The 25100-nt window shown below is 51.6% G+C and overlaps 2 protein-coding genes across 8 annotated transcripts in view; one reads left to right on the top strand and one right to left on the bottom strand.

Annotated features, from left to right (window-relative positions):
- Positions 1-4953: 4953 nt before the first annotated feature.
- On the bottom strand, positions 4954-9385 carry TNNC1 (troponin C1, slow skeletal and cardiac type). Its single transcript, XM_081159172.1, has 6 exons — positions 7913-9385; positions 6403-6433; positions 6041-6187; positions 5653-5767; positions 5307-5443; positions 4954-5223 (listed from the first exon to the last, which is right to left on the bottom strand). Exons 1-6 carry the CDS (start codon positions 7934-7936, stop codon positions 5192-5194), a joined length of 486 nt encoding a protein of 161 aa, XP_081015298.1. The 5' UTR covers positions 7937-9385; the 3' UTR covers positions 4954-5191.
- Positions 9386-9538: 153 nt separating this feature from the next.
- NISCH (nischarin) overlaps positions 9539-25100 on the top strand; it is a 32919-nt gene continuing 17357 nt past the window's right edge. For all 7 annotated transcript variants that reach the window (XR_014000317.1, XR_014000318.1, XM_081159165.1 and 4 more), the window contains exons 1-8: positions 9539-9679; positions 11531-11614; positions 12335-12517; positions 20369-20417; positions 21429-21592; positions 21951-22046; positions 23381-23476; positions 24673-24825. Coding sequence is in view for 5 of the 7 variants with exons in the window: in XM_081159165.1 (XP_081015291.1) it covers positions 9584-9679; positions 11531-11614; positions 12335-12517; positions 20369-20417; positions 21429-21592; positions 21951-22046; positions 23381-23476; positions 24673-24825 (921 nt within the window). In the remaining 2 variants the exon portion in view is untranslated. The remainder of the gene's footprint in view (positions 9680-11530; positions 11615-12334; positions 12518-20368; positions 20418-21428; positions 21593-21950; positions 22047-23380; positions 23477-24672; positions 24826-25100) is intronic.

The following is a 25100-nucleotide window of genomic DNA, read 5'->3' as shown; positions in this document are numbered from 1 at the left end:
AATCTGAGGCCCTGGAAACAAAGAAGTTTTCAAACTTGAGCCGGAATTGGAGCTCTCTGAATTCTAAAAACTCCTGCAAGTTAGGCCTCCCAGATGGACCAGCCCAAGCCCTCAGACTGTGGTCAGGAGACCTGGGGGCATCAGAGAGGGAAGGACCTAGCCCAGGCCAAACAGCAGGCTGAAAACGCCCAACAACGCTGCTCCTTTCTGAGATTCTCTTGTGCTTTGGTGACTCCTGGGGGTGATACTTGGACCCCACCTCTCCTCCCCATCTCATCTCTAGAAGGTAAACAGGTCAGACCTTTGAGTCAGCATGAGAAGGACCCAACGGCCTTGAACCCTGTCTCCCTGTCCCCACCTCCCCCTGACATATACATGCCTCCCCCAAGGGGGGCTCTGACCTGGGGTTGGGTAAAAGGAGCTACTCAGGGAAGCCGGTGACAGGCCTCAGACCTCCCGCTTCTGACTCTACTGGAGAACTTTGGCCAAGGCCCTTCCCTCTCTAGGTCTCAGGTCTTCTCCTTCCAGGGCCAGGGACCAGCCACCTTGGGTGTAACAGGCTGTATAAAATGGTGAGGGGTGCTTGTGCAGGGGCTGCCATGATGGTGATTATATCCTGGTGCCTCAGAGGGGTGAAGCCCCTCTGCCTGGAGAGACGTTTCAGGTGGTAATCAGGAGGGCCAATAGCTGGCTGGAGATTGAGCCAGACAGCCCCTCAACCAGCATGTGGCCACCAGCTTAGGGCAGCAGGCCCAATAACTCTTAAGCCTGCCAGCTCACGTGGGGGTCTCAGCTCAGCCCCTCTGAGGCTGCAGGGGAGGCCTGGATCTATTGGAGCAGGATGTGGGGGGCAGCACACTCCACACAGCCTGGGGCAGGGGGTGGGAGCCCGAAATCTAAGGTTAATTTGTTGTTTGGCCTCAGGCAGGTCCTCTCCCTCTCTGGGAAGAAGGTAAAAATCTTCCGTAAAGGTCCCTGTTTGCAAGCTGTGGATGAAAACTGGACCCAAAGGTGCCCTTGATATCTTGTGCATCTTGTGCCATCTAATGGACAAAGTAAGAACGACAGGAGGTCCCAAAGCTCCGGGCTGTGTCAGGCCCTCCACCCAGGAGAAACCCTAGCCTCTTGGGGCAGGGGCAGTGAGAGACATTCCAGTGATGGCTCCTGGTGGAGGAAATCAAGGGAGGCTTCATGGAGGAAGCACTATCCAGGCAAAGGAAGAAGAAATGGAGAGGAGTGAATGAAGCAAAACATTCAGAACTATGTGATATATGTAGAGTTCAATGTTATCCGCTGGTGGCAGTTTGTGAGCCTTTGGCTGTATACATGTGTGATGTGTGTTCATGCATCACATGCTACCAGGCAGGTATGTGGAGTGTCAGAACCCAGCCTCTCCCAGCTAGAATTCTGGGGGTGAGGGTGCTCAGAAGGAAGGCATGCCCCCAGCCCCTCCCCCACCAACCTCACTCTGGAACGGAGATATTGAAACAGCCCCATAGGGCTCCCTCCCTGAGGACCTCTTCCGTTTTTTTAAATCCTCACCTGAGGATATATTTTTTCCATTGATTCTGGGAGAGAGTGGAAGGGGGGGGAGAGAAACATCGATGTGAGAGACATCAATCGGTTGCCTCCCACATGCGCCCCGACAAACGAACCTGCAACCCAGATATGTGCCCTTGACTCGGAATCGAACTCGTGACCCTTTGGGGCACAGGGCAGTGCTCTACCACTGAACCACACCAGCCAGGGCTGGACCCCTTCTTTAAGGCACCAGCCAGCACCCCCTGCCCACATACCCTTTGTAGTTGGCTCCGCCATCCTCCTGTTTCATTCACAGAGGGCTTAATGTGGGTTTCCCTCTTCTCCTCCTTCAACACCATCAGCGCCCACATACCTTGGGTGGACCCTGGCCTCGTTGGTCCTTTTCCTTCTCCTCTCCCCACCTCAGCCACCCATCCTGTAAGTCACCACCAATAAGGATGTGGCCTTCTGCATCCCCATTCAGCACATCCCTTCCTCTAGACACACCTCGCGCACTCAGTATCCCCACTGCCACAGTTCTTCCCTCAGTGCCTCGAGCCCCCCTTTCTCTTTGCTCAGCTTGGATCAAGGCCCAGTGCTATACCCAGGTCCTTGAAACACCCCCAGAGGCCTGTAGCCACTCACCTGCAGCTCTGCCCTGCGTCTTGCATCACCCTTTTCCCAGCTTCACTGGGTTGTTCCCATCAGCATACAGGCCATTCCCTGATTCCCTCCTTAAATGAACTTTCTGGACTCACTTCTCCCCTAGCTCCTGCCCATTTTTCAGTTTCCTGAGCGTTTGCAAAACTTCAGTGTTGTCCACACTCTCCATCTCCCCTTTGCCTTGCTCACTCCTTTGGTCCTCTCCAGCCAAGTTCCCATCTCACTGCCCCAATGAAACCCTTATGTCCAGGTGGCCAAGGCCTCGGGGGCCTCCAAGTCCCCTAAGGAAGCTCTCCCATGCTTCCTTCCTTCCCTCCTGGCTCGTGAGGTACCTCACTCACCCAGGGTCTCTCCCACCTCGTCATCCATGTCTCCTCCCCCTGACTGCCCATGTGGGATGCCCCCTGCACAGTCCTGGGCCACCTCTCTCTACACACCCTCTCCCTGGGGTCTCATCCAGGACCAGGGTTGGGAAAGCGCTACTTACTCAGATGACACCTGAGTTTATAGCTCTCCCTCTGTCCTCTCACTTATCTCCAGAGTGGCTTTGACATCCCCACCATCCTGTTCCAGAGGCAACTCAACTTTGACGTGGACCAAAGACTCTCCATCTCCCCTGTGATCGTCCTGCCAGAAATGCGTAACCTGAGTAGTCCTGAGGAAACCCCAGAGAAATCCAAACTGTGTGAGATTCTACAAAATAACTGGCCTTTACGCTTCAAATGTCAGGGTCATGAAAGAGAAGGAAAGACTGAGAAACTGTAGCAGATTGGAGGAGATTGCGTGGACAGGATGACAACACACAGCTTGTGATTCTGGCTTGGATCCTGGTCCAGGAAGAGGGCTTTAGGAGGGCAACGGACAAGTGTGAGTGAGGTCAGCCGACGAGTGAGTAGTGGCCTGGGCTTGCTCACTGTCGTGTGGCTATTTAAGATGGTAACATTTGGGGAAGCTGGGTGCAGTGCAAATGGGAGTTCTTTGTATTATTTTTGCAAGTCTGAAATTTCAAAATGAAAAGTTAAAAATTGTAAAAAAAATCAAAAAATCCAAAGATAAAAAGGAACCTCCACTTTCTAATACCCCACCACCAAGAACCTGTGCCTCCCCCAGGCTTCCATATCTCAGGAAACAGCAGCTTCATCCCTGATATGAAAGGTCATCCTTGACTCCCTTTCTCACACCTCACATTTCAGTCCTAATTCCAAAACATGCCCTGAATCTGTGTACCTCTCTCCCCGCTTCTCACCCTGCTGTGCTGAGAGCCACGGGGCCTTCTCACCCTAAGACTGCTGAGGCGTGGTGCCCAGCCCAACACTGCCTTTCTGCTCCTGAGATGCTCCAGTCTCTTTCCCCATGGCTTCCCATGACTGGTTCTCCATGGTTCCTCAGGCCTCAGCTCAGTGCCACCTCCTCCAGGAAGCCTTCCGGGACCACTCTACCCCACTGCCAGCACACCTCTACAAACCTCATTCCGGCATTGTGCTGGTGTCCCCACTGTACATCTCCCTTTGTTTTCCTGAGGTGTCTGTAAATTCCACAAAATTAGGAACTGGGCCTCTCTCTGAAGGGTCCCAGCATCTAACCAGTGCCAGGCACATGATAGGGATGACTAAACCACGAAATGGTGCACTGGTTGCTGGTGCTGCCCACTGTAGCCCTGCCTCCTCTCCTGAGATGTCATCATTCCTAGGTGCACGTGTAGGTCCTTGAGTTCTCCAACTCCCAAGGGCAGGCCCTCTCCTCTCCCCCCAGGTCTCTCTAGGGTCTCCTGCCAGTTCGGGCCTCCACTGGAGGCATCTCCAGAATTCCAAGACTGTCTCTGGAATGCTGGGCCTGTCTGGGGAATGCCAAGGCTGGGGCACAGGTGGGGAGGCTGTGGAGTAGCTGGGTGGAGCAAGGACAGCTGCTGACATTCTGGCTGGAGCCTAGACACCATGGCAGCTGTCCTTCCTGCAAGCATGACAGCTCACACCTCCACTTCCTTGCAGCACCCCCTCCCTAGGATCAGTGTCACTCTTCTGGCTGCAGCTCTCGCCTGGATACCCTCACTAAGTTGAGAGCCACCAGGCCTTGAGCCTCCATTCAGTTAGGGAGAGGAAGTGGGTTGCTGGAGCCTCTGAGTTTCAAGAGAACTGGAAATTATTCCCACACAAACCTGGTCCATCAGCCAGAGCCCTCACTGGGAGCCATGTGGCTCTGCTCTCCCTCAGACTCACTGGGTGACCTTTATAGGTCCCTGTGCCTCTCTGGGCTCCAGGGTCCTCACCTGTCACATGGGTAAAGGCAGGTAGAATAGACGATATACCCCTTGGACCCTGGGAGTCAGTGTTGCCAGAGGGAAATCCAAGTGAGTGGCAGATGGACTAGAGCTGCAGGCCCACTGGGCCCCACAGTGTACTTCTCCCCAACCAGAGCTGAGATGGAGCTTGGGCTGCTGTGCCAAGGCGCATCCAGGGCTTAGCTGGGTGCTGCAGTTAGTTATTCCTCCCTCCAGGTACAGGGTCCCCTGGCTACCAACTGGTTGACCAAAGTCATGGCCCCCAAGAGCTTTTGAAATAGATTCCTGGGCCATCACAAACTCCAGGTGATGAATGGCTGGAAATGGGGCCTGGGCATCAGCAGTTATAGAAAGGAGGCAGTGGGGTGTGGAGCATGGTCGTCTCTGATCTAACCTAACCCACCTACGGAAGGCAGTGTGCAGGGGTGTTTAGAGCACAGGCTCTGGGACAGGAGAGGAAGTGGTCCCCATGGAAGGAGTAAACACTGGCTGGCGAAATGTCCACAGCCCCTCCGGGAAGGAAAGCCAGATACCAGGCCTCCAGGAAGCAGGGCTTTATTTGCATTCCCTATGACAGGGCTGGGGAGGGAGTCGGGGAGGGAGTCAGGGAGGGCCCTCGGTCAAGGATGCACCCAGGATCACATCCTGGGGACCCTGGCCCCCTGCCCCACCCCAGGGCCCAGGTGAAGTTGGAAGGTGGCACACGCAGCTCTGGGCGAAGGTCGGCATCTACTCCACCCCCTTCATGAACTCCAGGAATTCTGTGGAGAGAAAGGCAGGTGTGGGTCAGAGGTGGGGGCCGGCGGAGGATGGGCAGTGGGACATGCAGCACACCACCTCTCACCGTCATAGTCGATGCGGCCATCGTTGTTCTTGTCGCCATCCTTCATGAGCTCCTCGATGTCGTCCTCCGTGATGGTCTCACCAGTAGCCTGAAGCATCACCTTCAGCTCGTCCAGGTCAATGTAGCCATCAGCGTTTCTGGAGGGAGTGGGGGCAAGGGAGGTCTCAGAGCCTATGGCGGGGGCCAAGGAGAGGAAGAGGCATCCCCACCCACGACCCAGGGAGGCTGGCAGGGCAGGGCCACTGGAAGATGAGGCATCCCACTCCCTCAGTGCACAGAACGGGAGCCTAAGGCCTGCAAGTCATAAGACCAAGCTAGGGTCAGAGATCAAGGGTCACACACTCACTTGTCAAACATGCGAAAGAGGTCAGACAGCTCCTCCTCAGACTTCCCTTTACTGTCGTCCTTCATGCACCGAACCATCATGACCAGGAACTCCTCGAAGTCCACTGTGCCACTTCCTGGGGGGATGGAAGGCATGGCCATTAGAGAGGGATGGTCAGAATGGCTGGTACGGCCCTTGACCCTAGACCCAGGTGTTCTCATGCACCCACCCACCAACTCCATGAGGCAAGGTGGTCATTATACCCATTTTATATATGAGACAAGCAAGTCTCAGAGAGACGAAACGGCTCTTTCAGGGGCACAGAGTGATAAGCAGCAGAGCCAGGATTCGGATCCCCAGTGACCTGGGGGTGCTGCGGGTCCGGGGCCCGGCGGGCAGAGGGGCTTACCATCTTCATCCACCTCATCAATCATCTCCTGCAGCTCCTCAGGTGTAGGGTTCTGGCCCAGCATTCTCATCACCTTGCCCAGTTCCTTGGTACTGATGCAGCCGTCCTCAGCGCCCAGCACGAAGATGTCAAAAGCTGCTTTGAACTCTGTGTCCAATGGGGAGGGGGAGCAGAGTGGCCAGGGCTCAGCAGCAAGAACCCAGAAGGCCAAACCCCTGGGGCCACCTGCCAACCCACCCATTTCCTTCTGAGACCTCTAAGGTCACAGCAAGAGAGACCCCAGCCTCTGGGCTCCAGTCTGGGGTCCTCATGCTCCCCAAGTCAGCCCTATTGTCCCCCTAGATGTATGCTGGGGAACTCACCATTTTTTTGCTCTTCTGTCAGCTGCTCTACCTAGAGAGGAAAAGAGGTCTCAGGACTCCGGGTCAGAGATCAAGGGTCACAGCTACTGTTGAGGAAACCAACCTATTCCACAGGTGGACAACTAAAGCCAGGAAGAGGCAAGCCATTTCCAGGTCACAGAGCAGAGGCCTCAGTCCTCCCTACCTGCCCCCAAAGCCCTACGGTGACCCAGCTGGCCTCACTGAGACTGGGCTCAGGGCCAGGGTGACAGGTGGGCACCCCCTCCAGGACCAAGGTGACCCTGAGTAACAACAGTCAGTGACCACTCAATGCCCTACCAGCCTCCCTTCTGAAACCCAAGCTGGGTGGCCCAAGGGACAGCTGTCCCTCAGGTTAGGACAATAAAACCAGTGTGGGGGTAGGTAAAGCCACTCACTGTAACCTGACCAGGGTGGCCAGTGGTCTATTTTTAACGAGGGACAAAGTTAAACCTGGTGATTGTTCTGGGGACTCTGGCATGCAGGGGGTGGGGCAGCGTTATCTGGCCCCCTGGCCTGCTGGTGTCTCAGGAACCAAAATTAGTCCCCAGCTCCGCCAGGCCTTGTATGGGCACAGGCAGAAGGATGCTCCCCCCAGCTCCATGGACTCCTGCAGGACAGGCAGGGGCACCCCCAGAGCCAGCTGTAGCCCTTCCCTGCCCAGCAGTGGGGCCACAATCCAGGGGCTGAGAAAGGGATTCCTTTGGAGACAGTTGTCTGTGTCAGATGTCCTTGTCTCTGGGGCATGGGGAGTTCAGCAAACTACCCCCCCCCGGAGATGGAATAGCATCTAAAGCCCCTCAGTGACCACAGACAGTTTTAGGGACTTGGGGTGACCACTCTCCAACCCCCAGCTAAGCCAGGCCAGATGTTGGTGTCGGCCTCTGTTCCTTCTTCCCAGCTCTCACCCATGCTCAGTCCTTCCCTGCTTGTCTCAAACTTCAAAGCCCCTTCCCCAGCTCAGGGTTTGGCTCTGCAGCCCCCTCCTCACAAGCCCTGTCACCCCCTCCACAGCATCTTCAGCCAGCCAGCTTAGGGGCTGCAGAGGGCTGGGGTGTTATGAGAATGTGAGAAGCAGAATTCAAGGGGCAGAAATGGGTGTGGAGACAGGGACCCAGTGACAGACTCAGAGACAGCTCAGAACAAAAAGGTGGAAAGACACTGGGAAAGGCAAAGATCCAAAGACCAAAGACACAACTGCCGAGACATGTCCAAGAGACAGTGACACAGACTACAGACACTTGGAGACAGAGGCAGACGTGATGCTGAAAGGTGCACCCTCCTCCCCCACCCACTCTGACAGCTCCTCTCCAACCCCTGAATCCCTCGCCCCTTCTGCACCCTAGAACACCAGACCCAACCATCCCCTTGAGGGTCTGGGCTGAAAGTATATAGCTCCTCTCCTGGGTCCCCGCCCCTCCCCTGGGGTAACCTTGTCCCCCACCCTGAGTTGAGTGTCTCCCCAGTGGGCCCACCCACCCCAGTCCCTCACCGCAGCCTTGTAGATGTCATCCATGCTGTCGGCTCAAGAGGGCGGGCTGCTGGGGTTGCCTGGAGGCCCTGGGCTTAAATAGCCCTGCCCAGCTGCATTCCTGGCCCAGCCCACCCCTGCGTGTAGCATCCTCCACCCCCTGCCCTGGCCCTGGTGATCTCAGGCTGGCCTGAGTCCCTGTGTCCTCTGTCCAGAACAAGATGATGAAGGTCTCCTCCCCTTTGCTCCCAAGGGGACTCTCTGGAAAGTTTTCTTGAATGAATGAAAACATAAGCCTAGGACATAGGATGGGAACTCCAAAGCAGTGGGGCCCAGTGCAGGCCCCTACACGCAGCACCTCAATCTCCCATTCAGTTATGGAGGTGGATGATATTACTCCCACTTTCCAGATAAGGAAACTGAGGCTCCTGGAAGGGTGGTGATTTGCCTTAAGTCTGGCTGACTTGGCAGCCCCTGGCTCAACTTAACTTCTCTGCAGTAGGGGGTAGCTGTATGCAAGGAGAGGCTTGGGAGTATAGGGCCTCGCTAAGAGAAGCCCCTAATACTAAGCTCAGATCTGGTACAGTGCTGTGGAACTGGTGGTGAAGTCACTGACCCACTTTAGGCCAGAGTAGTCTGGAGCCCTTGAGCCAGGGGTACCCAAGGAGCCACACCCCAGACCTCTCATCTCATCCGAGCAGTACTAGCTCTGGGCTTGGGTCAGCTGCAGTCAGTCATCCAACAAACACATCTGTGCCAGGCTCTCCCCTTCCGTCTCCTCCAGCGGGGTTACCACCTCCTTCTAGGTCTGCGTCTTCTCCTGGGTTAGGGCTCTGCGTCTGTGCCCGTGCGTCCCATTGCAGCACTGTAGATCCTGGGTCCCGGGCCAGTCTGTCGCCCCCTCCTTTCAAGCTCCGGTAGGACACCATTTGGGAGTCTTGTGCCCAGTGGCCAGCACCTATGCCTTCCTTCCATCTTCACCCCCCTCCCGGCCCCATACTGCGTTCCCTGTAGGTAACCACACCGGCTCCCTGCCTTGCAAGCCGGGGCACTGCTTGAATTAACCCACTCAATTCTCCAGCAGCCCATGTGACAGAGGCTATCGAGTCTTGAAGAGGTTAACAACTTGTCCAGAGTTCTTCTGTTTTGGCTCCGAGCAAGGGCTCCTACCTTCTGCAAACCCCCGGCGCCCTACAGGGAATGAGCCCAAGAGCCGGGTGAGAGTAGCTGCGCGCAAGGAGAGGCTCGGGAGGCCAGGGCGCCCAAGTTTCCTTTCCCAGAGGGGGACACTGAAGCCGGGAGGAATAATGACTCGCTTCGGGGGGCCAGGGAGGTGCCAGGCCGCCTGCCCTCCCCCGCAGCGAACGCCGTCGTGGCCCAAAGCCGCCAGCCACGGGCTTCAGCGTCCCCCCGCCCGGCTGCGAGGAGCGCGGCGACCGGCGCAAAGCAGGGGGACGACCTACGCCGGCGGCGAGGCCCGCGCGGCCCGCGCACGCGCGCCGGGAGTGGGCGCTGTCAATTATGCGCGAGGGGCGGGGCGAAGGCGCGAGGAGGCGGCGGGACCTAGACGGCTGCGCGGCAGCGCCGGGGGCGGGGCGGGGGCGGCGGGCCGCGGGGGCCGGTGGGCGGTGGGACGCTGACCCCGCCCCCTGCTGCTGCCTGTCGGCGCCCGGCGGCCGCGGAGCCGGGAACATGGCGACCGCGACGCGCAGCTTCGGGCCCGAGCCGGAGGCCGAGCCGGCCAAGGAGGCGCGCGTCGTGGGCTCCGAGCTCGTGGACACGTACACGGTGTGCTGGGGGGCGGGCGCCCGAGCCGCGAGCGGCGGCTGGAACCCGGAGCCCGAGTCTTGGGGTTGGGGAGGAGCTCTGGGCCCCGCGAGCGGGGAAGAATGGGTAGGGGCCAGCGATTTCGAGGCGGGGGCCTGGGATAAGCGTCTGTGGGGAAGGCACCTGGGCCTCGGAGGTCCGGGAAGAGCCCCAAGGAGCGGGGGTTGAGAAGGGCCCGCGTTCAGGAAAGGCGGCCAGGGTCGGGGAGCGTCTAGGGATAAGGGGGTCTGGGGGGAGGAGGTCTAGATGAGGCGGAGGCGCCTCTGGATCCTCTGGGCCTGGAGGGGCGCCGGCCTAGGAGGGGGGGTTAGGGAGGGTTGTCTGAGGGGTGGAATTAGGCGAACCCTGCAGGTCGTGAAGGAGAGGGGGCGGGGCCTTGACCTGGGGAGCCTCTGGGGTCGCAGTTGAGATTTGCTCCCGAATTGAGGACGGATTGGATTTGGAGCCCCGAGGTCTTGGGGGTCAGGCAGGGACAAGAAAGGGGGAGGGGTGGAGCCCAGACATGGAGGGGTTCGCTCTGGGCTGAAGATGCAAGACCCGGGAACCTTAGGGGGGGTCTTCATGGCTTTGGGAGCAAGTCGGGGCAGCAACGCATCCCCCCAACCCCCCCCACACAGACCACCACCACCACCACCCCCAAACGCACACTTCAAAGGCCGTGGGAGAGATGGACGCTAGAAAACGAGGGGAGTCCCCGACCGTGAAGGAGGTGCAGGCCCCCCTGGGCCTGAGGGGGTTGGACGCCAGGCCCGTGGGCCTGATGCGATAGGCTGCCTGCGGTCGGGGCTTCCTGAGCACCTCCCAGCCTCCTGCCCTTTGTTCCCAGAGGGTGGGGGGCTTTGGCCCTGCCTTCCTCCCACCTCCTTGGCCCTCCTCCTAAGGGTCATCTTTCTGGCTCTTTCTCCTTTCTTGGGCGGAAGGAGGGGGAGGGAAGCTGCCAGGCTGGGAAGAGGGGCTGAGGGCGGATCCTGGAGCTCCGGGCCAGCCCTGGAGAAATGGCTGCTCCTGTGTGGAGGCTTCAGCTGAGCTGATTATTTTGTGCCCCCCTTTGCCTGCTTGCTGCAGAGAGGAGCGGGGCACTAGGACCCGCGGTCCTCTAGGTGAGGGTTGAGGTCTCTAAGCCAATGGCTCGCTGGCCATCCCCCCTGGGCTGCATTCAGCTGGAGGGTCAGCTCAAAAAGGCTCGCTTTATTCCACAGGGCTGAGCCCCTCCTCTGAATGGGCGTGGTGAAGGTGGGTGATCCAGGCCTACCCTGCCATTTTGTCTCTGGGTGTGCTGAGTTGAATATTATTAATACACCTACCTTTTCGTGTATTACCGTATATTATTTGATTACCTTATTTGATCCTTAAACCTATCAGGCTTTAAGAGGGAGGAACTGAGGCTCTAAAAATTTCAGATCCCAGTCACTTATGTAAGTGACTCATACATAAATAAGCCACAGCCCTGTTCTGCCTCCCTCTGAATGGGTGGCCTTACCTGAAGCTCCAGTTGGATTGGGCTTTGAATTTTCTGGAGAATGGAGGCAAAAAAACTAAAGACATGGCTTGATATGATAGTCGCCTTTTCTGTTCCTCGCTGTTAATAGAGCCACAGACTTATCCTGTGTACCTGCCAGATCCAGTGCTAGAGCCATGGTGGATGCTGGGGGGGGGAGGGGAGGGAGAGCCCTGCTGCGCAGCAAGAGTCAGGTGCAGCTTAACTTTGGCCCTTGGGTTGAGAGGGTCTGGGTGTCCTGCAGCTATTGCTGGGGGTGGGGCAGGGCTCTCCTTGTTACTGACTAGGCAAGGGCTGCCTGTTTTCCATTTTAGGTTTACATCATTCAGGTCACTGACGGTAACCATGAATGGACAGTCAAGCACCGCTACAGCGACTTCCATGACCTGCATGAAAAGGTAATGAGAGCTGGGGGACCTGTGTCTCAGGGCTTGGGAGCTTTTAGACCAGATTCTCGTTGTGCCACATACTAGTTTTAGTACAAAACAGATTTCATTCTTATAGTGTTCTTTAATAAACAAGTTTATTAATATAAGTGGCAAAAAACCAAACTGGTGGTTCCTGGGAGTACAACCCTAGCATAAGACTGTGTGAGGAGGATATTTGAACTTCAGCTTTAAGATAGCCAGTCCTAGCTTGGATGTGAGATGCCGGGATAGTTTCTTGGGGGAGGGAATAGGTTTGAATTTGCTTGACCCGACTATAGCTATTCCATAGCCTATACTTTAAAACTGGCTGTGATTCCATTTTTTTCTTTGCTTTTGGAAAGAGATGCCTTTCTCTGGGTCATCTGCAGCCTGAGTGTTTTAAAGACAGGCCACTGTCCTGATTGGTTTTCGTTCTTGTTTGGAGAAAATGGTGATTTTAAGGGCCTGGAGGTCTCCTTTTCTAAATGTCTCCAGATGGAGCTCCCTGTCTGGGATTGTGCTGGTATTTCTCATGCTAACTGAACTTGATGAGGCCAAGCCCAGGTGCACTGGTTTGACCACTAATCCGGGTACAGGTGCCGTGAAGGGCTGGGGAAGTCATAACAAGCATCTCCCCTCAGGTTGCTTGCCTTGGTCTTGTAGTCGCAGAACCTCTCGGTCTGTGGTTGACCTGCTTATGTTTTCTTACAGCTTGTTGCAGAGAAGAAGATCGGTAAAAATCTTCTTCCGCCCAAAAAGATAATTGGGAAAAACTCAAGAAGCTTGGTGGAAAAGAGGGAGAAGGATTTGGAGGTCTACCTCCAAACACTCCTGGCCACCTTCCCTGGCGTGGCCCCAAGAGTGCTGGCCCACTTCTTGCATTTTCAGTTCTATGTAAGTTCCTCTCAGGTTTTCTCTTGCCTGTAAGCCCACAACCACCGAAACTCAAGGCAGCAAACCAGTGTAGACCTCAGCTTTGAGGAAGGGTGGGCTGGAGTTTGATCCCGAGGTCAGAAGACGGAGGACCATCACCCTGGCGAGGATGGGGTGTGGGCAGAAGCATGTTCGTTGATAGGTTTGCCTTACACTAGACAGACTATGACTATAGAGAGGCTTTTCTCCACCTCAGGTATTTGGTTAGCAAACACAGCTTGTGGGTGTTGGAGCTAGGTTTCCATCCAAATGGATGGGGATAGGTTAGAAACAGCTAACACCTGGCTTAGACTAGTGTTGAGTTGTTGGTCCACAGCTCAAGACTCATTAAGGGATCAGTTTGTGTTGGCAGAATTGCCATCTTGGGGCATTGTTGGGGTGTGAGGTGTGAGTGAGGGTAGGTGGCTTCCTTGGATGGGAGTGTATGTCCTGGAGCAGCTCTGCATTTCCTTCTGTATGAAGGAGCAGCTTTCATTGGCTGCCGGTGACAGGATGAGCTTCAAGCTTCAAGGAGGGAAGTTTGGCAGTATGAAACCAAAACATTAAAAACACCTAACAGTTCCACTTTTTATTTATTTTTTACTGATTTGAGAGAGAAAGGGAGAGAGCAGAACACCCATCTGTTGCTCCACTTATTTATGCATTACATTGGTTGATTTCTGTATGTGCCCACAACCTTGGTGTTTCAGGACGATGCTCTAACCAACGGAGCTACCTGGCCAGGCCTCAATTCCACTTAGAATTTATTCTAAGGAAAAAAGTTAGGAAACTTTGGAAAGGATTTAGGTACAAAGGTAGTCATTCCAGGACTGTAGCAAGATACTAAAACAATCAAAAGTCCAACAGGAGGTGATTTTTTTTTTTTTTTTTTTAAAGAGTACAACCAGATACTTGAATATTTTGCTAGAAAAATGATGGTATGGCTGTTGCTTTGTTGACATAGGAAAATAAGTATGTTACTATATGAAAGGAACAGGCTATCAAACAGTATGTAGCGTATGGTCCCATTTTATTTAAAAAGAGTTTATATGAATGTATTTGTCTAGGAAAATTCTAGAAGGTTATACACCAAAATAGTAGTAGTAATCATCTCTGGGTGATACATTTTTGAATAGTTTACATTTAATTATTTTCCCTTTATGTGATAAAGATAGGAACGAATCCACTGCCTTTTCAGGCTTACCTGTTAGGAAGGGACTTACGGGGTTGTGGTCTTAAAGGACCAAACATGTTTAAAACACAACTTTTTTTCCTGAAGTATTTTCAGAATAAGACAGCTGAATCTTTCTTGGAGGGCTAGATTGAGCCTGGACATTTGGTAATAGCACTAGTGTTGGGGCACTGAACTTGGAGGGGCCATATGGGCAAGGGGATTGCAGTTACAGATGGGATATGTATATATGTTTTGGATTTTATTTAGCATATACCAGCAACGTATGTGGTTAGCAGTTTCCTGGTGTACGTATTTTTTTACGTTTTCTTTCCTTATGTGAGAAAAAATTCACGAGTCTTTCAGACAAACTTTACTGGTTAGTATTTTAAGAAATACCTGCACTTTATGAAAGCGATTTAAGGATAAAACTGGATAAGCAGCCCTTTGACAGTAAGATTCATAGCTTAAGACCTGGGTCTTTGAGGAGGTCGTCTCTCTGGCTGCCTCAGATTTTCTCACCTCTGAGCATGGAAAGGCCTGCACTGCTTACTCTTTGGAGATATGTTTGCCTGAGATGGGCCTGGGGTCAGCCCACATGTGTGGTTCTGGTTTGAGTCATGCTCTACTTCTTGGAGCAGTATGGACATATTTGAAATTACTGTTATCACATAGGCCCCTTGGTTATATAATTCCAAGGAGTTGAAAAAGTAATTGACCTTTCATTCAGTTAAATCAGGATTTCTCAGTCTTGGCACTAGTGACATTTAGGGCTGGATAATTGTTGTGGGGGCTGTTCTGCGCATTGTTTAGCAGCATGTCTTGCCTCTACCCACTAGATGTCAGTAGCACCTCCCCCGCTCAGTTAATCACAACCAAAAAATGTTGCAGACTTTGCCAATTATCCTCCTGAGGGGAAAAATTACCCCTGATCTGGAACCACTGGGTTAAATCTTCAAATGAGTTTGAGCAAACAGGGCCTAAAGATTTGTCAGCCTTTTCTACAGTCTGGGAGCTCCTAGAGAATGTTTCTCTTAACCTCTATCCCATCTGTGACCTCTCTGAAATTGTTCCCAGCATGCTTCACCTTGTGGGGCTGCCATGGACAGGGTAGACCCAGGGAACCCTATTTGTTTGAGGTGTGGATTTATTTATTTTATTTTTTTAAATATGTCTTTATTGATTTCAGAGAGGAGAGAGAGAGAGAGAGAAAAACACATCAATGATGAGTCATTGATCGGCTACCCACAACCCAGCATATGCCCTGACTGGGAATCAGACCTTAATCTCCTGGATCATAGGTCGATACTCAATCACTGAGCCATGCGGGCAGGCTGAGTTTTATTTTTAAATTGAGATATAATTCATATACCAAAATTCACTCTTTTAAAGTACAATTCCCTTATTTTTAGTATATTCACAAAGTTATGCATCCATCACCACTATCTAATTCCAGAACATTCATCACCCCAAAAAGGAACCCTGTACCCACTAGCAAAATCATTTCCCATCCTGCCCTGCCCCTAGCAATCACTGATCTACTTTCTGTCTTCATGGTTTCATATGGCCATTGTGACTGGCTTCTTTCACTCAGTTATGTTTTCAAGGTCCTTTCATATTGTAGCATAAATCAGTGCTTCGGTAATTTTATGGACTGAATAGTCTTTTTGGATATATCACATTTGTTTATCCATTCATCAGTTGATAAACATTTGGATGGTTTCCACTTTTGGGCCATTATGAATAATGCTGCTATCAACATTCATATAGAAGTTTTTATGTGAAAATGTTTTCATTGCTGTTGAGCATGTAGTAAGAGTGGAATTACTGGGTCATATGGTAAACAGTTTAACTTTTTGAGGAACTGCCAATTTTTTTTTTCCATAGTGGCTGTACCATTTTATATTCTCACCAGCAATGTATATGTTCTTATCTCCCCACATCTTTGCCAACACTTGTTACTGTCCGTTTTTTTTATAACCATCCTAGTGTGTATGAAGTATCTCATTGTGATTTTAACTTGAATTTTCCTAATGATGTTGAGCCTCGTTTCATATGCTTATTGGTCTTTTGCATGTCTTTGGAGAAATGTATTCAAAACTTTTGCACTTCTAAAAATTAGGAAACTTGTCTTTTTGTTGTTAAACTATAGTTCTTTATATATTTTGAATATTACACCCTTACCAGAAATGCGATATGCAGATATTTTCTCCCATTGGATGGATTGTCTTCATTTTCTTGATATTGTCCTTTGAAACACAAAAGTTTTAGATTTCGGTGAAGTTCATTTTATCTTTTTTTTTCTTCATTGGTATCGTATCTTGCCTAATGAAGGTTACAAAGATTTACAACTATGCTTTCTACGAATTTTTTAGTTTTACCTCTTATGTTTAGGTTTTTGATTCATTTTGAATTGTTTATGATGTGAGGTAGAGGTTCAACTTCATTCTTTTGCAGCGTGGATTTTAATGGCAAGAAAGAAAGCACTGCTTTCTCCCAGCCAACTCTGAGATGGGACATTTGGGAGCTGGTGCAGTCCTGAATTGCAGTGAGAGAGCACTGGTTCTATACCTGGGCTTTCTGTCTTCAGGTAGCTGTGCCCCCATATCCTGGACCCTCAGTGACAGACCTCATCCCAGGACCCTAGTGCAGAGGTTTTCAAATTCAATGAAGTGCAATCCCCAGGGAGAATTCCAGTAACCCATTTTGGGGTAGGCTGTCTAACTGTGGACTTTGGAGGCAGGCAGAGCCAAGTTTATCCCATCTTAGCTGCTTCCAAGTCAGGCATCTAACCTCTCTGTGTCCCATTTCCTCTTTTGTGAGCTGGAGAGTAATGACCCCTGGCTCTTGAGGATTGTAGCAGATGGCACAGTGAAGGTAGAGGGTCTGAAAGAGCAATGGCCTCTGGCAGGACACACCAGGTGCCAGCCAGTACCGCTGTCCTGGTAAGGAAAGGCCCTCAGTTCTCTTCAAAGGTGGCATTTATATTATTTTCTTATTTTAAAGCCAGTTGGCTAGAACAAAGATGTTTTTTGAAATTTGAAACCAGGAGCTATGATGGAACTGTTACCATCTTCACATCAGCCTTAGCACTCCCATCCGTCGTTTGTTTTAGTTGCAAAGTACTGTGGCTGTAAAGGATAACAGATTTCTTTGCAACTTGCAGTCTTGGAGCTCTGTTCAGTTAAAGTTTAGGCTTGAATCCCTCCATGGGGAATTGTTACTTAAAATTGAATGGCACATTGTATAGCTGACTCCTGCTAGAATGCCCCATCACAGACATGAAATGAAAGTTAGACAGACACACACGAGCATGTGTGTGTGAACCACACAGTGATGTGTAACTGAGTCCCTCGTTAATGCTCCATTGAGCACTCTCCTCAAGCATGTCCCAAGCAGGGGCATTGGGCTGGCCTGGGGTTATGCATTGAGTGCAGGCATGTGTGTTGTGGGGTGCAGTTGTTCATGGGATTCCGCATGCACAGGCATGCTCAGTCAGGATGGTAGTTGTGGAGCCGCAGCCCAACTAGTTGATGGCGTGTTTATGTGCAGTTCACACTGCTGCCTGAGGCTGTACACCAGCACATGATCCTGGCAGGAACCTGATAAATTGGTCTGTAACACATTTAGGGGTGGGTGCTAAAGTTTTTAAGCATAGCTAACTATATATATATATATATATATATATATATATATATATATATATCTTTATTGATTTCAGAGAGAGGAAGGGAGAGGGAGAGGGGGAGAGAGAAACATCAATGATGAGAGAGTCATTGATTGGCTACCTCCTGCACGCCCCCTACTGGGGATGGAGCCCACAACCCGGGCATGTGCCCTGACCAGGAATTGAACCACGATCTTCTGGATCATAGGCCAGTGCTCAACCGCTGAGTCACACTGGCGGGGCACTAATAATATTTTTAATTGAAATTTTTATTGAGATACAAAGAATGTCTTTTAAAATATGTTTCAATTCAGACATTTGTGGTACCCTGAAGCAAATCAGGTCCCTTCATCACAGTCTGGGTAGGGCATGTGGGGAGTCACTTGTCCCTGAAGATGACCTCTTTGCAGTTTCTTCCTTGCCAGAGGGATGCCTGACTCTGCACACCTTTGCTGTGCATACAAGGCCACAGTATAACCAGAATACTCTCTGAGGAGGCAAGGTGTTTCTCTGAGGAGACCATTGCTCAGTATTTGAGGGCTTGAGACATTTCTTTGTTGCTTTCTGATTAAGAGTCTCTCAAGGTGAAGATCAGCCTGGGAAACTAAGTAGATAGTGTTGCACCAGCCTGCATTTCCTGTGTCTCAAAGCGTGGGAAGAGAAATTGTTACATAGTTTGCTTTTTAGATTGCTCAGAAGTAAAAGCCTGCCCTTTGCTTAGCAGTAGCCCTTAGCTCTCAGCTTTCTGTGTTTCTGGGAATTCCAGCCCTGTTTCCTTAGTGGAACTGGCACTGACACCAGCCGCCGGAAGAAATGTAACTTTGAGGGTGGGGTTGTTAGGTACTGATGGTGGGCAGGGAGCCCTTTTCCCTCTGGGAGACCTCTTAGGAGCCCCAGGGTGAATAACACAGGGTTCAGGAGCTTGGAGTGGAGGGTCTCCAAGCTGCTCAGGACTCCTCTCTCAAGGCTCTCCGTGCGATTCTGACTGCAGGGGGAATGGAGAAGCACAGATTTGGAGACACAGCTTGGTTCTCAAAACTGTTGGGAGGGAAATGGGCCTTTGGATTCAAGCTTTTCCTAATCTTCAGTTCCCACAGCAGCCAAGGAAAATGTAATTGAGTTTAAGTTGTTGCAGGAGACTGAAGTTGAACTCCAATGTGAACGGCCAGCCTCTCCCCTCTCTAGCGTACTCCTGCTCGGAGCCTGCTCTGGCCCTCTGATGGCCCTTTTACATTAGACCCTGCATCTTGCCACACTCTGCACCCCTTAATGCTGGGGCTGTTTGCTCATTTTTTTCCTTTTTGGCTTTTTTTTTCACTTGTTGGGGGGAGGGGTCTCGAAGTTATTCTCACACTGTATGTAAACTGAATTTCAAGCAGATTAAAGAAATAAACACAGGCCTGGCTGGGCGTGGCTCAGCGGTTGATCATCAACCTAGGATCCAGGAGATGACAGTTGATTCCCATTTGGGGCACATGCCCGGGTTGCGGGCTCGACCCCCAGTCGGGGGCATGCAGGAGGCAACCGATCAATGACTCTCATCATTGATGTTTCTATCTCTCTCCCTCTTCCTTTCTTCTCTCTGAAATCATTAAAGATATGTTAAAAAGAAAGAAACACACATTTAAAAGATACCGTAAAGTACTAAAAGGAAACATTAGAAAAATATTTGTATAATCTTGGGATGGGGAAGAGGGCCCAGAAGTCACAAAGGAGAAGTCACAGATTAAACAACGTAAAACTGAAAAACCCTCTCTATGTCCGGAAAACCACCATGAATGAAGGCAAAAGGAATACACAGACAGGGAGAAGGTATTTGCAGCATATAAATGCCCACTGTGTATAAAAGATAAGAGACAAACCAAAGAGAAAACACAGGAAAAGGACACCTGTCTCCTGTAACCTGGTACTTTTTAAGACCCATAAACATGAAGTATACATCCTGGTGGTGGAGATGCTCCTGTGAGTTATAAAGGCAGCTGCACAGCCTGCATCTGAACCTGTTTATGAAAAGTCTGTTGGCTGCCATATATCAATTTGTTAAAATTCTTGCCTGCAGGATGTGGGACTGAGGGCCTGGGGGCCCAGCCAACCCCATGATTACACCACTAAAGTGTTGAAGCAATTGGTTGTGTCCAGAGAGGCTTTAAAGCCGAGTGCTTGGGTGTGTGGCTCTGCTAGTTTCTAGCTACATAGAATTGGAGAGTTAGAGCATCTTGCCTCAGTTTGCTCATCTGAGAAACAGGTTTCAAAATAGCAGCTTCCTCGCATAGGGTGTTGGGCGGATTGAGTGAGCCACCACATAGCAAGTACTCAGGCCATTGCCCAGCATGAATTAATACCTCAGAACATGACTGAAAACTTGTCCTTGTCATACCTCTTCCATCACATCATTCTAAAAGGAAGTTCTTTCCTACCTCTTTCTCATGGTCCTAGGGGCAAGTGGTCCTGTTGCAAGGCTTGAAGGGATGAGCACAGAACAGTGCTCACTCTTTCCTAAGACACCTTTGGAACATGAAAGAAAGTAGCAATGGTCACTGTCAGGGAGGGTGGGCTCTGGGAGCTCTTTTATCCCATAAGGGTCACGGGAGCCCCTTTTCTAGAAGAAGCAGGACCTCCTCTCTACCATGTTCTCCTAGGACCTCCCAGGGCCAGTGCTGGGAGCTGCTGACTTCCTGGCCAGTGCTTGGCATAGCCAAGCTTTGCCAGCCTCCTAGGCTTCGTAGGCTCAGCCAGTGCCTGTGTGAGCTTGAAGTTGCAGCATTAGTCTGTTTTCCGTTCTGCTTTTGAGGAGACATTTTAAACGTCCATATAATTGGAAATACTTAGTTTGCCTTTCTACTCATCTTGATTCATTGTAGGTTTATGCTCTATTTTGCTGGACTTTCTGGAGAGCTGGCACTGTAGCACCAGAGGAGGTGGATACGGAGGGAATGTGCGAGTCCCGGTGACTAGGGGCAGGGACCTTCCTAACTGGGTTTTGTTTTTTCTGCAGGAGATAAATGGCGTCACTGCTGCGCTGGCTGAGGAGCTCTTTGAAAAAGGTATGTGGCCAGGGGTCCCCAAAATAATGGGTGCAGTGGGCTCAGCACTATTAGGCGGCTAGGGGCGCAGGGTGGCACAGAACTCCATCTGTTGGGCTGTGCCAAGTGAGTCCTAGCCAGGGCTCACCTCCCTGGGGTTGCCCAAGTCCCTGGATCTGGTCCATAGCCTGCCCACCTACGTGCCCTGCGGCAGCCAAGTCTGAGGAGCCTTGGTCCTTCACCTTAGGCTCTCAGATTCTTGTCTCGGGGGTAACCTCAAGCTGGGGATCTAGTTTAAGGCTCTGTGGTGGAGTTCTAGAAGGTGGGTGGCATCGTGTCCTCTTGGATCTGGTGTGTCCTTACCTGGAAGTGTTCAGATGGCAAAGAGAAGCTGAGCTTGGGTCATGGCCCTGCCACAGAGCGTAGTTACATAGCTAACATAACGTGTTTCCTGTGGTCCAGCCTAGTGTCTAGCATCTTACTGCCCGCCCCCCTCCCACAGCGGTGCAGATGAGGACACTGAGGATGAGAGGCCCAGTGATCTGCTTGAGGGTACGTGGCTGGAAGGAGCAAGTGAGGACCAAATGCCAGTCTGTCTGTCTCAGACCCCCACCTTCTCTCAGGCCCTGCACTGTGCTGGCATCTTAGGCCTCACCTAACTGAAATGTCTGCATTTTGCAGGTTGCATCATGGGTCTATTGCCCACAGTGCCGCCCCGTGTCAGCTTTATCCTGGCTCAGTGCCTCAGGTTTTAACTGAGCCTCACCTTAGGGTGGCTCCACAGTCACATGTTCCCATGGCCCTTCCCTGCTAGGTAATCATAACTTCTGGGTGTGCCCTGTGCCCATCATGAGTTCAGGAGGACAGCTGCTCCTGTGTGCCTAGGACAGTGACTTTGTCCTGACATGCAGAACACATAGCAGGTGTTTGCCAAATGCTTGTTAACTGTTAGCCAGGTGGGCAAACGCCCTGGCTGCCAGACTGGGACAGGGCTGGAGGTGGATGCTCACCCTTGGGGCACGGCTGTTGCAGGAGAACAGCTCCTGGGGGCCGGTGAGGTCTTTGCCATCAGGCCCCTGCAGCTCTATGCGGTTACCGAGCAGCTGCAGCAGGGAAAGCCTACGTGTGCCAGTGGGGACGCCAAGACTGACCTTGGGCACATCCTGGACTTCACCTGTCGCCTTAAGTACCTTAAGGTAAAGCTGCAGCAGCTCATTTGTGGGCTCGGTGGGTGCACAGCCAGCATGGGGCCTAATAGCTCCCTGACTGGCAGTGTGTGTGAAGGAGGCTGGGTGGGCCATCCCAGGAAGGAAGGCCACCTTCGGTGTTCTTGGCGCTGAGCTTTTGGCTGTGAGCACCAGGGGGCAGTCATGACCCGATGTCCCTTGCTTTAAACCTCAGCTTTAGCCTGCTTTGTTGATGGGGTGCATGCCCACCCTGCCTCATAGCCAGGCAGAGCTTTGAGTCTGGGACAGTTGCTGCAGCACTGCCCCGTGAACATGGATAGGGAGCCTGTGTCAGCATCCCCGATTCAAACTGTATCTGTGGCTGCAGGTTTCTGGCACAGACGGAACTTTTGGGACCAGCAACATTCGGGAGCAGCTCCTGCCTTTTGATTTGTCAATATTTAAGTCTCTTCATCAGGTGGAGGTAAGGCCCAGGGCCCCCGGAGTGCAGGCAAGGCTGGGCCCTGCACAAGGATCATCTTGCTTATGACTCTGTATGGCTAGAAGTGTTTTTGATGTTGCATTTCTGGACTTAATTGTGAGGTACTGTTACTTTTGTGTTTGTCAGTATGTGGCAGATTTCATCTAGGTAAGTAAGGCCAGCCTGGAGGCAGAGAAAGAGAGGCCTCCACTGCTCTTGGCTGGTGTGCATGTCTCTGCCCCTGGCATGGGTGACATTTGAATAGGAGGGAGCACCAGTGCCTGCTGCTTTTGGGCCTCTTCGTCATTCTAGGCGACATGTGGAGAAGTCATCCTGAGGGTCAGGCAGAGCCAGTCCCAAGGCAGGTCAGCAGAGGGCTCTGAGAGTCCCCTGCCCTTTGGCTTGCCCACACGTAACAGGAAATATTTTGCATTACTCACTACTGGACTCTTGGGTTCCCAGTGCCAATTTTGTTACCATTTTTAAAATGAAAGGGGGCCCTGTAACAAGTAATAAAAAATGTATTAAAGCATCTATTTCTCAGGCGTGGCCTTGTGTTCAGCCTTGTGCCCCACATCTGATGTATACTGCTCGATGGATTCTTCCTAAAAACCCAGAGAAGTGGGCACTTTTATTCCCCTTTTATAGTTGAGAAAACCGAGGCTTAGGGAGATAAGGAAGTTTGGCCAGGACTGTGCGCTTAATGAGAGAAAGCTGGGATCTGAATTCAGCCGAGCCTGACCCCAGAGCCTCTGCTACCCATTGGACTATTCTGCCTGCAGCATTCTGGGCTTATCTGAGACCTGGAGGACCTCTTCTCTTAGTGGGAACTTGTGGGCCTGCCTCGACCAGTGCAGGCCAAGTGAGGACTGAGAAGTTGGAGGAGTGCTTGGCTCAGCCCTGCCCTATTTCAGCAGGCTGAGGCTCCACTGCCAGGGTCTGTGGGTGTGTCACTCTAGCGAGTGGCTTGGGGGAGTGTGCTTTGGTTTTGTCTCCGCCTCCCCACCCCTCCCCACTGCAGGACATCCAAGGCTGGGGAAATCGGGCAGGGTGAACAGGAGGGTTCACCATGTTCATTGTGCTTAAGAGGCCCCTTGCTCTCAGCTCTGGTTTCCATGGCCCACACTTTCTGTCTACATGCTAAGCCCCAAGCATCCCCTACACAGAAAACAGAGTTCAAGGTTCATTGTGAGTCTTACTAGATTCTTCAGACCCTGTTTAGTCAGTACTAGAAACTGAGGAACAGAGAGACAGGGTTTGAATCACCTCCTGCCACTACCTAAGGCTTCTGACCGAGGAGTGATGCTGTTCCTGAGACATGGCTCTTCTTGTTCTAGATAAGCCACTGTGATGCCAAGCACATCCGGGGGCTGGTCGCTGCAAAGCCCACCTTAGCCACAATGAGTGTTCGCTTCTCAACAACCTCGATGAAGGTGAGCGCCCCGTTTCTTGCCTGGGCAGGATCCTGTGCTGTGGTCCCCCTACGGAGGGTGAGTGTGTGCACTGCTGATATCAGAAACCAGAAGCTGGACCTTCCCTGGGCCTGGGCTGCCACCCACTCATGCGAGCCCTCCCAGCACTTAGCAGCCTTTGGGACACTTTCGTGCACATCTTCATCAAAAATCACACTGTTAAACAAGATATTTTAAGGAACTGGGTCCCCCACCCCCTGCCCTCGAAAAAAAAGTCCCTGGTGTTTTAATGAGCAAATTGTTGAGCAATGGCAACTGCAGGACGTTTATTTGCTAGATTGATAAAAAGCCCTGATTTGGCACTCGTTTGTGTCTTATTCTTAGTGGACTTGAAGGGGACAGGTGAGGTTGTGGATATGTTAGGCCTATTGTTTGTATATGAGCAACAGAAATCCTCAAGAATGTAAGAGGTTTCCTTTTTATTTACCTTTTTATGGATTGCATCTTAGTAATGTTAAAATTCTTCTCTAGAAAAGCATAGTGACTACTTTATGACTTAGACTGATCGAGATTTGGATTTGGTGAAATTTGAGGCTTACTGGCTAAAAGAAGGAGGCTGGTATCAAGAGCAAGGGTGCTAGGCAACCTTGCCCCTCTCCAAAGCACTTCCTGCCGCCTGGCTCATGGGGCCCAAAGTGATCTATCAAGAGAGGAGAGGTCTTGTGAGCATGGAAAGTCAAAAGAAGGAGGCCTTCCTCCCTCCTTCGATGGTACCATGTGCTCTGTGCTGCTACCTCAGAATTGTTGGGCTTGAGCCTTGTGAAGTAACAGTTAAAACGGCCTGTTGTCCCACAGTGGGGACCACAGTGCCAGCTTGGAAAGCACAGTTGCTGGAAACACCATGAATTCTGACCTTTAGCCTCTGAGATTTAAGCCAGAAAAGGCATCACCGTGTTTATGGCAAAAGGCCCTTGTGAGCTTGAAAAGCATTTGCTCCTGAAGCAGGACCAGAATATATTCCAAGTAGCTGTTATGTTGCTAAGTTTTTCAGTTATTTCACAATCGTTTAAAGACATATGAACCAAAGCCCAATTTTAATGCAAGTTCACTTCCACATGCTAAATATGCTCAAGCCCTTCCTGAAATTTTGCAATGATTGCATTCCCAGTGAGTGTTGCGTGAGGGCCCAAGTGTGCTCAACAGATGTTCTTACACAGGAAGTCCTCGTCCCCGAAGCCTCGGAATTTGATGAGTGGGAGCCAGAAGGCACAGCCCTGGAAGGCCCCGTGACTGCCATCATCCCCACATGGCAAGCACTGACCACTCTAGACCTGAGCCACAATAGCATCTCCAAGATCGACGAATCTGTGGTACGCTCTCAGCAGTGGGCTTTCTCTGGCCTGACCAAACCCTGAGGTTGAGTATTTAACTTGGCTTTTTCTGGAAGTACCATAGAAAACCTGGGCTCTGTGCATTGCCTGCAATTTTTTAAATTTCAAAATGGAATTATTTAAAGTAAGATAGCCTGGCCGGGCGTGGCTCAGTGGCTGAGCGTTGAACTAGGATCCAGGAGATCGCGGTTCGATTCCCGGGCAGGGCACATGCCCGAGTTGTGGGCTCGATCAATGACTCTCATCATTGATGT

Source organism: Miniopterus schreibersii (assembly GCF_964146895.1).
Source record: "Miniopterus schreibersii genome assembly, chromosome: 15".
Classification (NCBI taxonomy): domain Eukaryota; kingdom Metazoa; phylum Chordata; class Mammalia; order Chiroptera; family Miniopteridae; genus Miniopterus; species Miniopterus schreibersii.
Note: the sequence above shows the minus strand (reverse complement) of the source record. Positions and strands in the feature narration are given on the sequence as shown.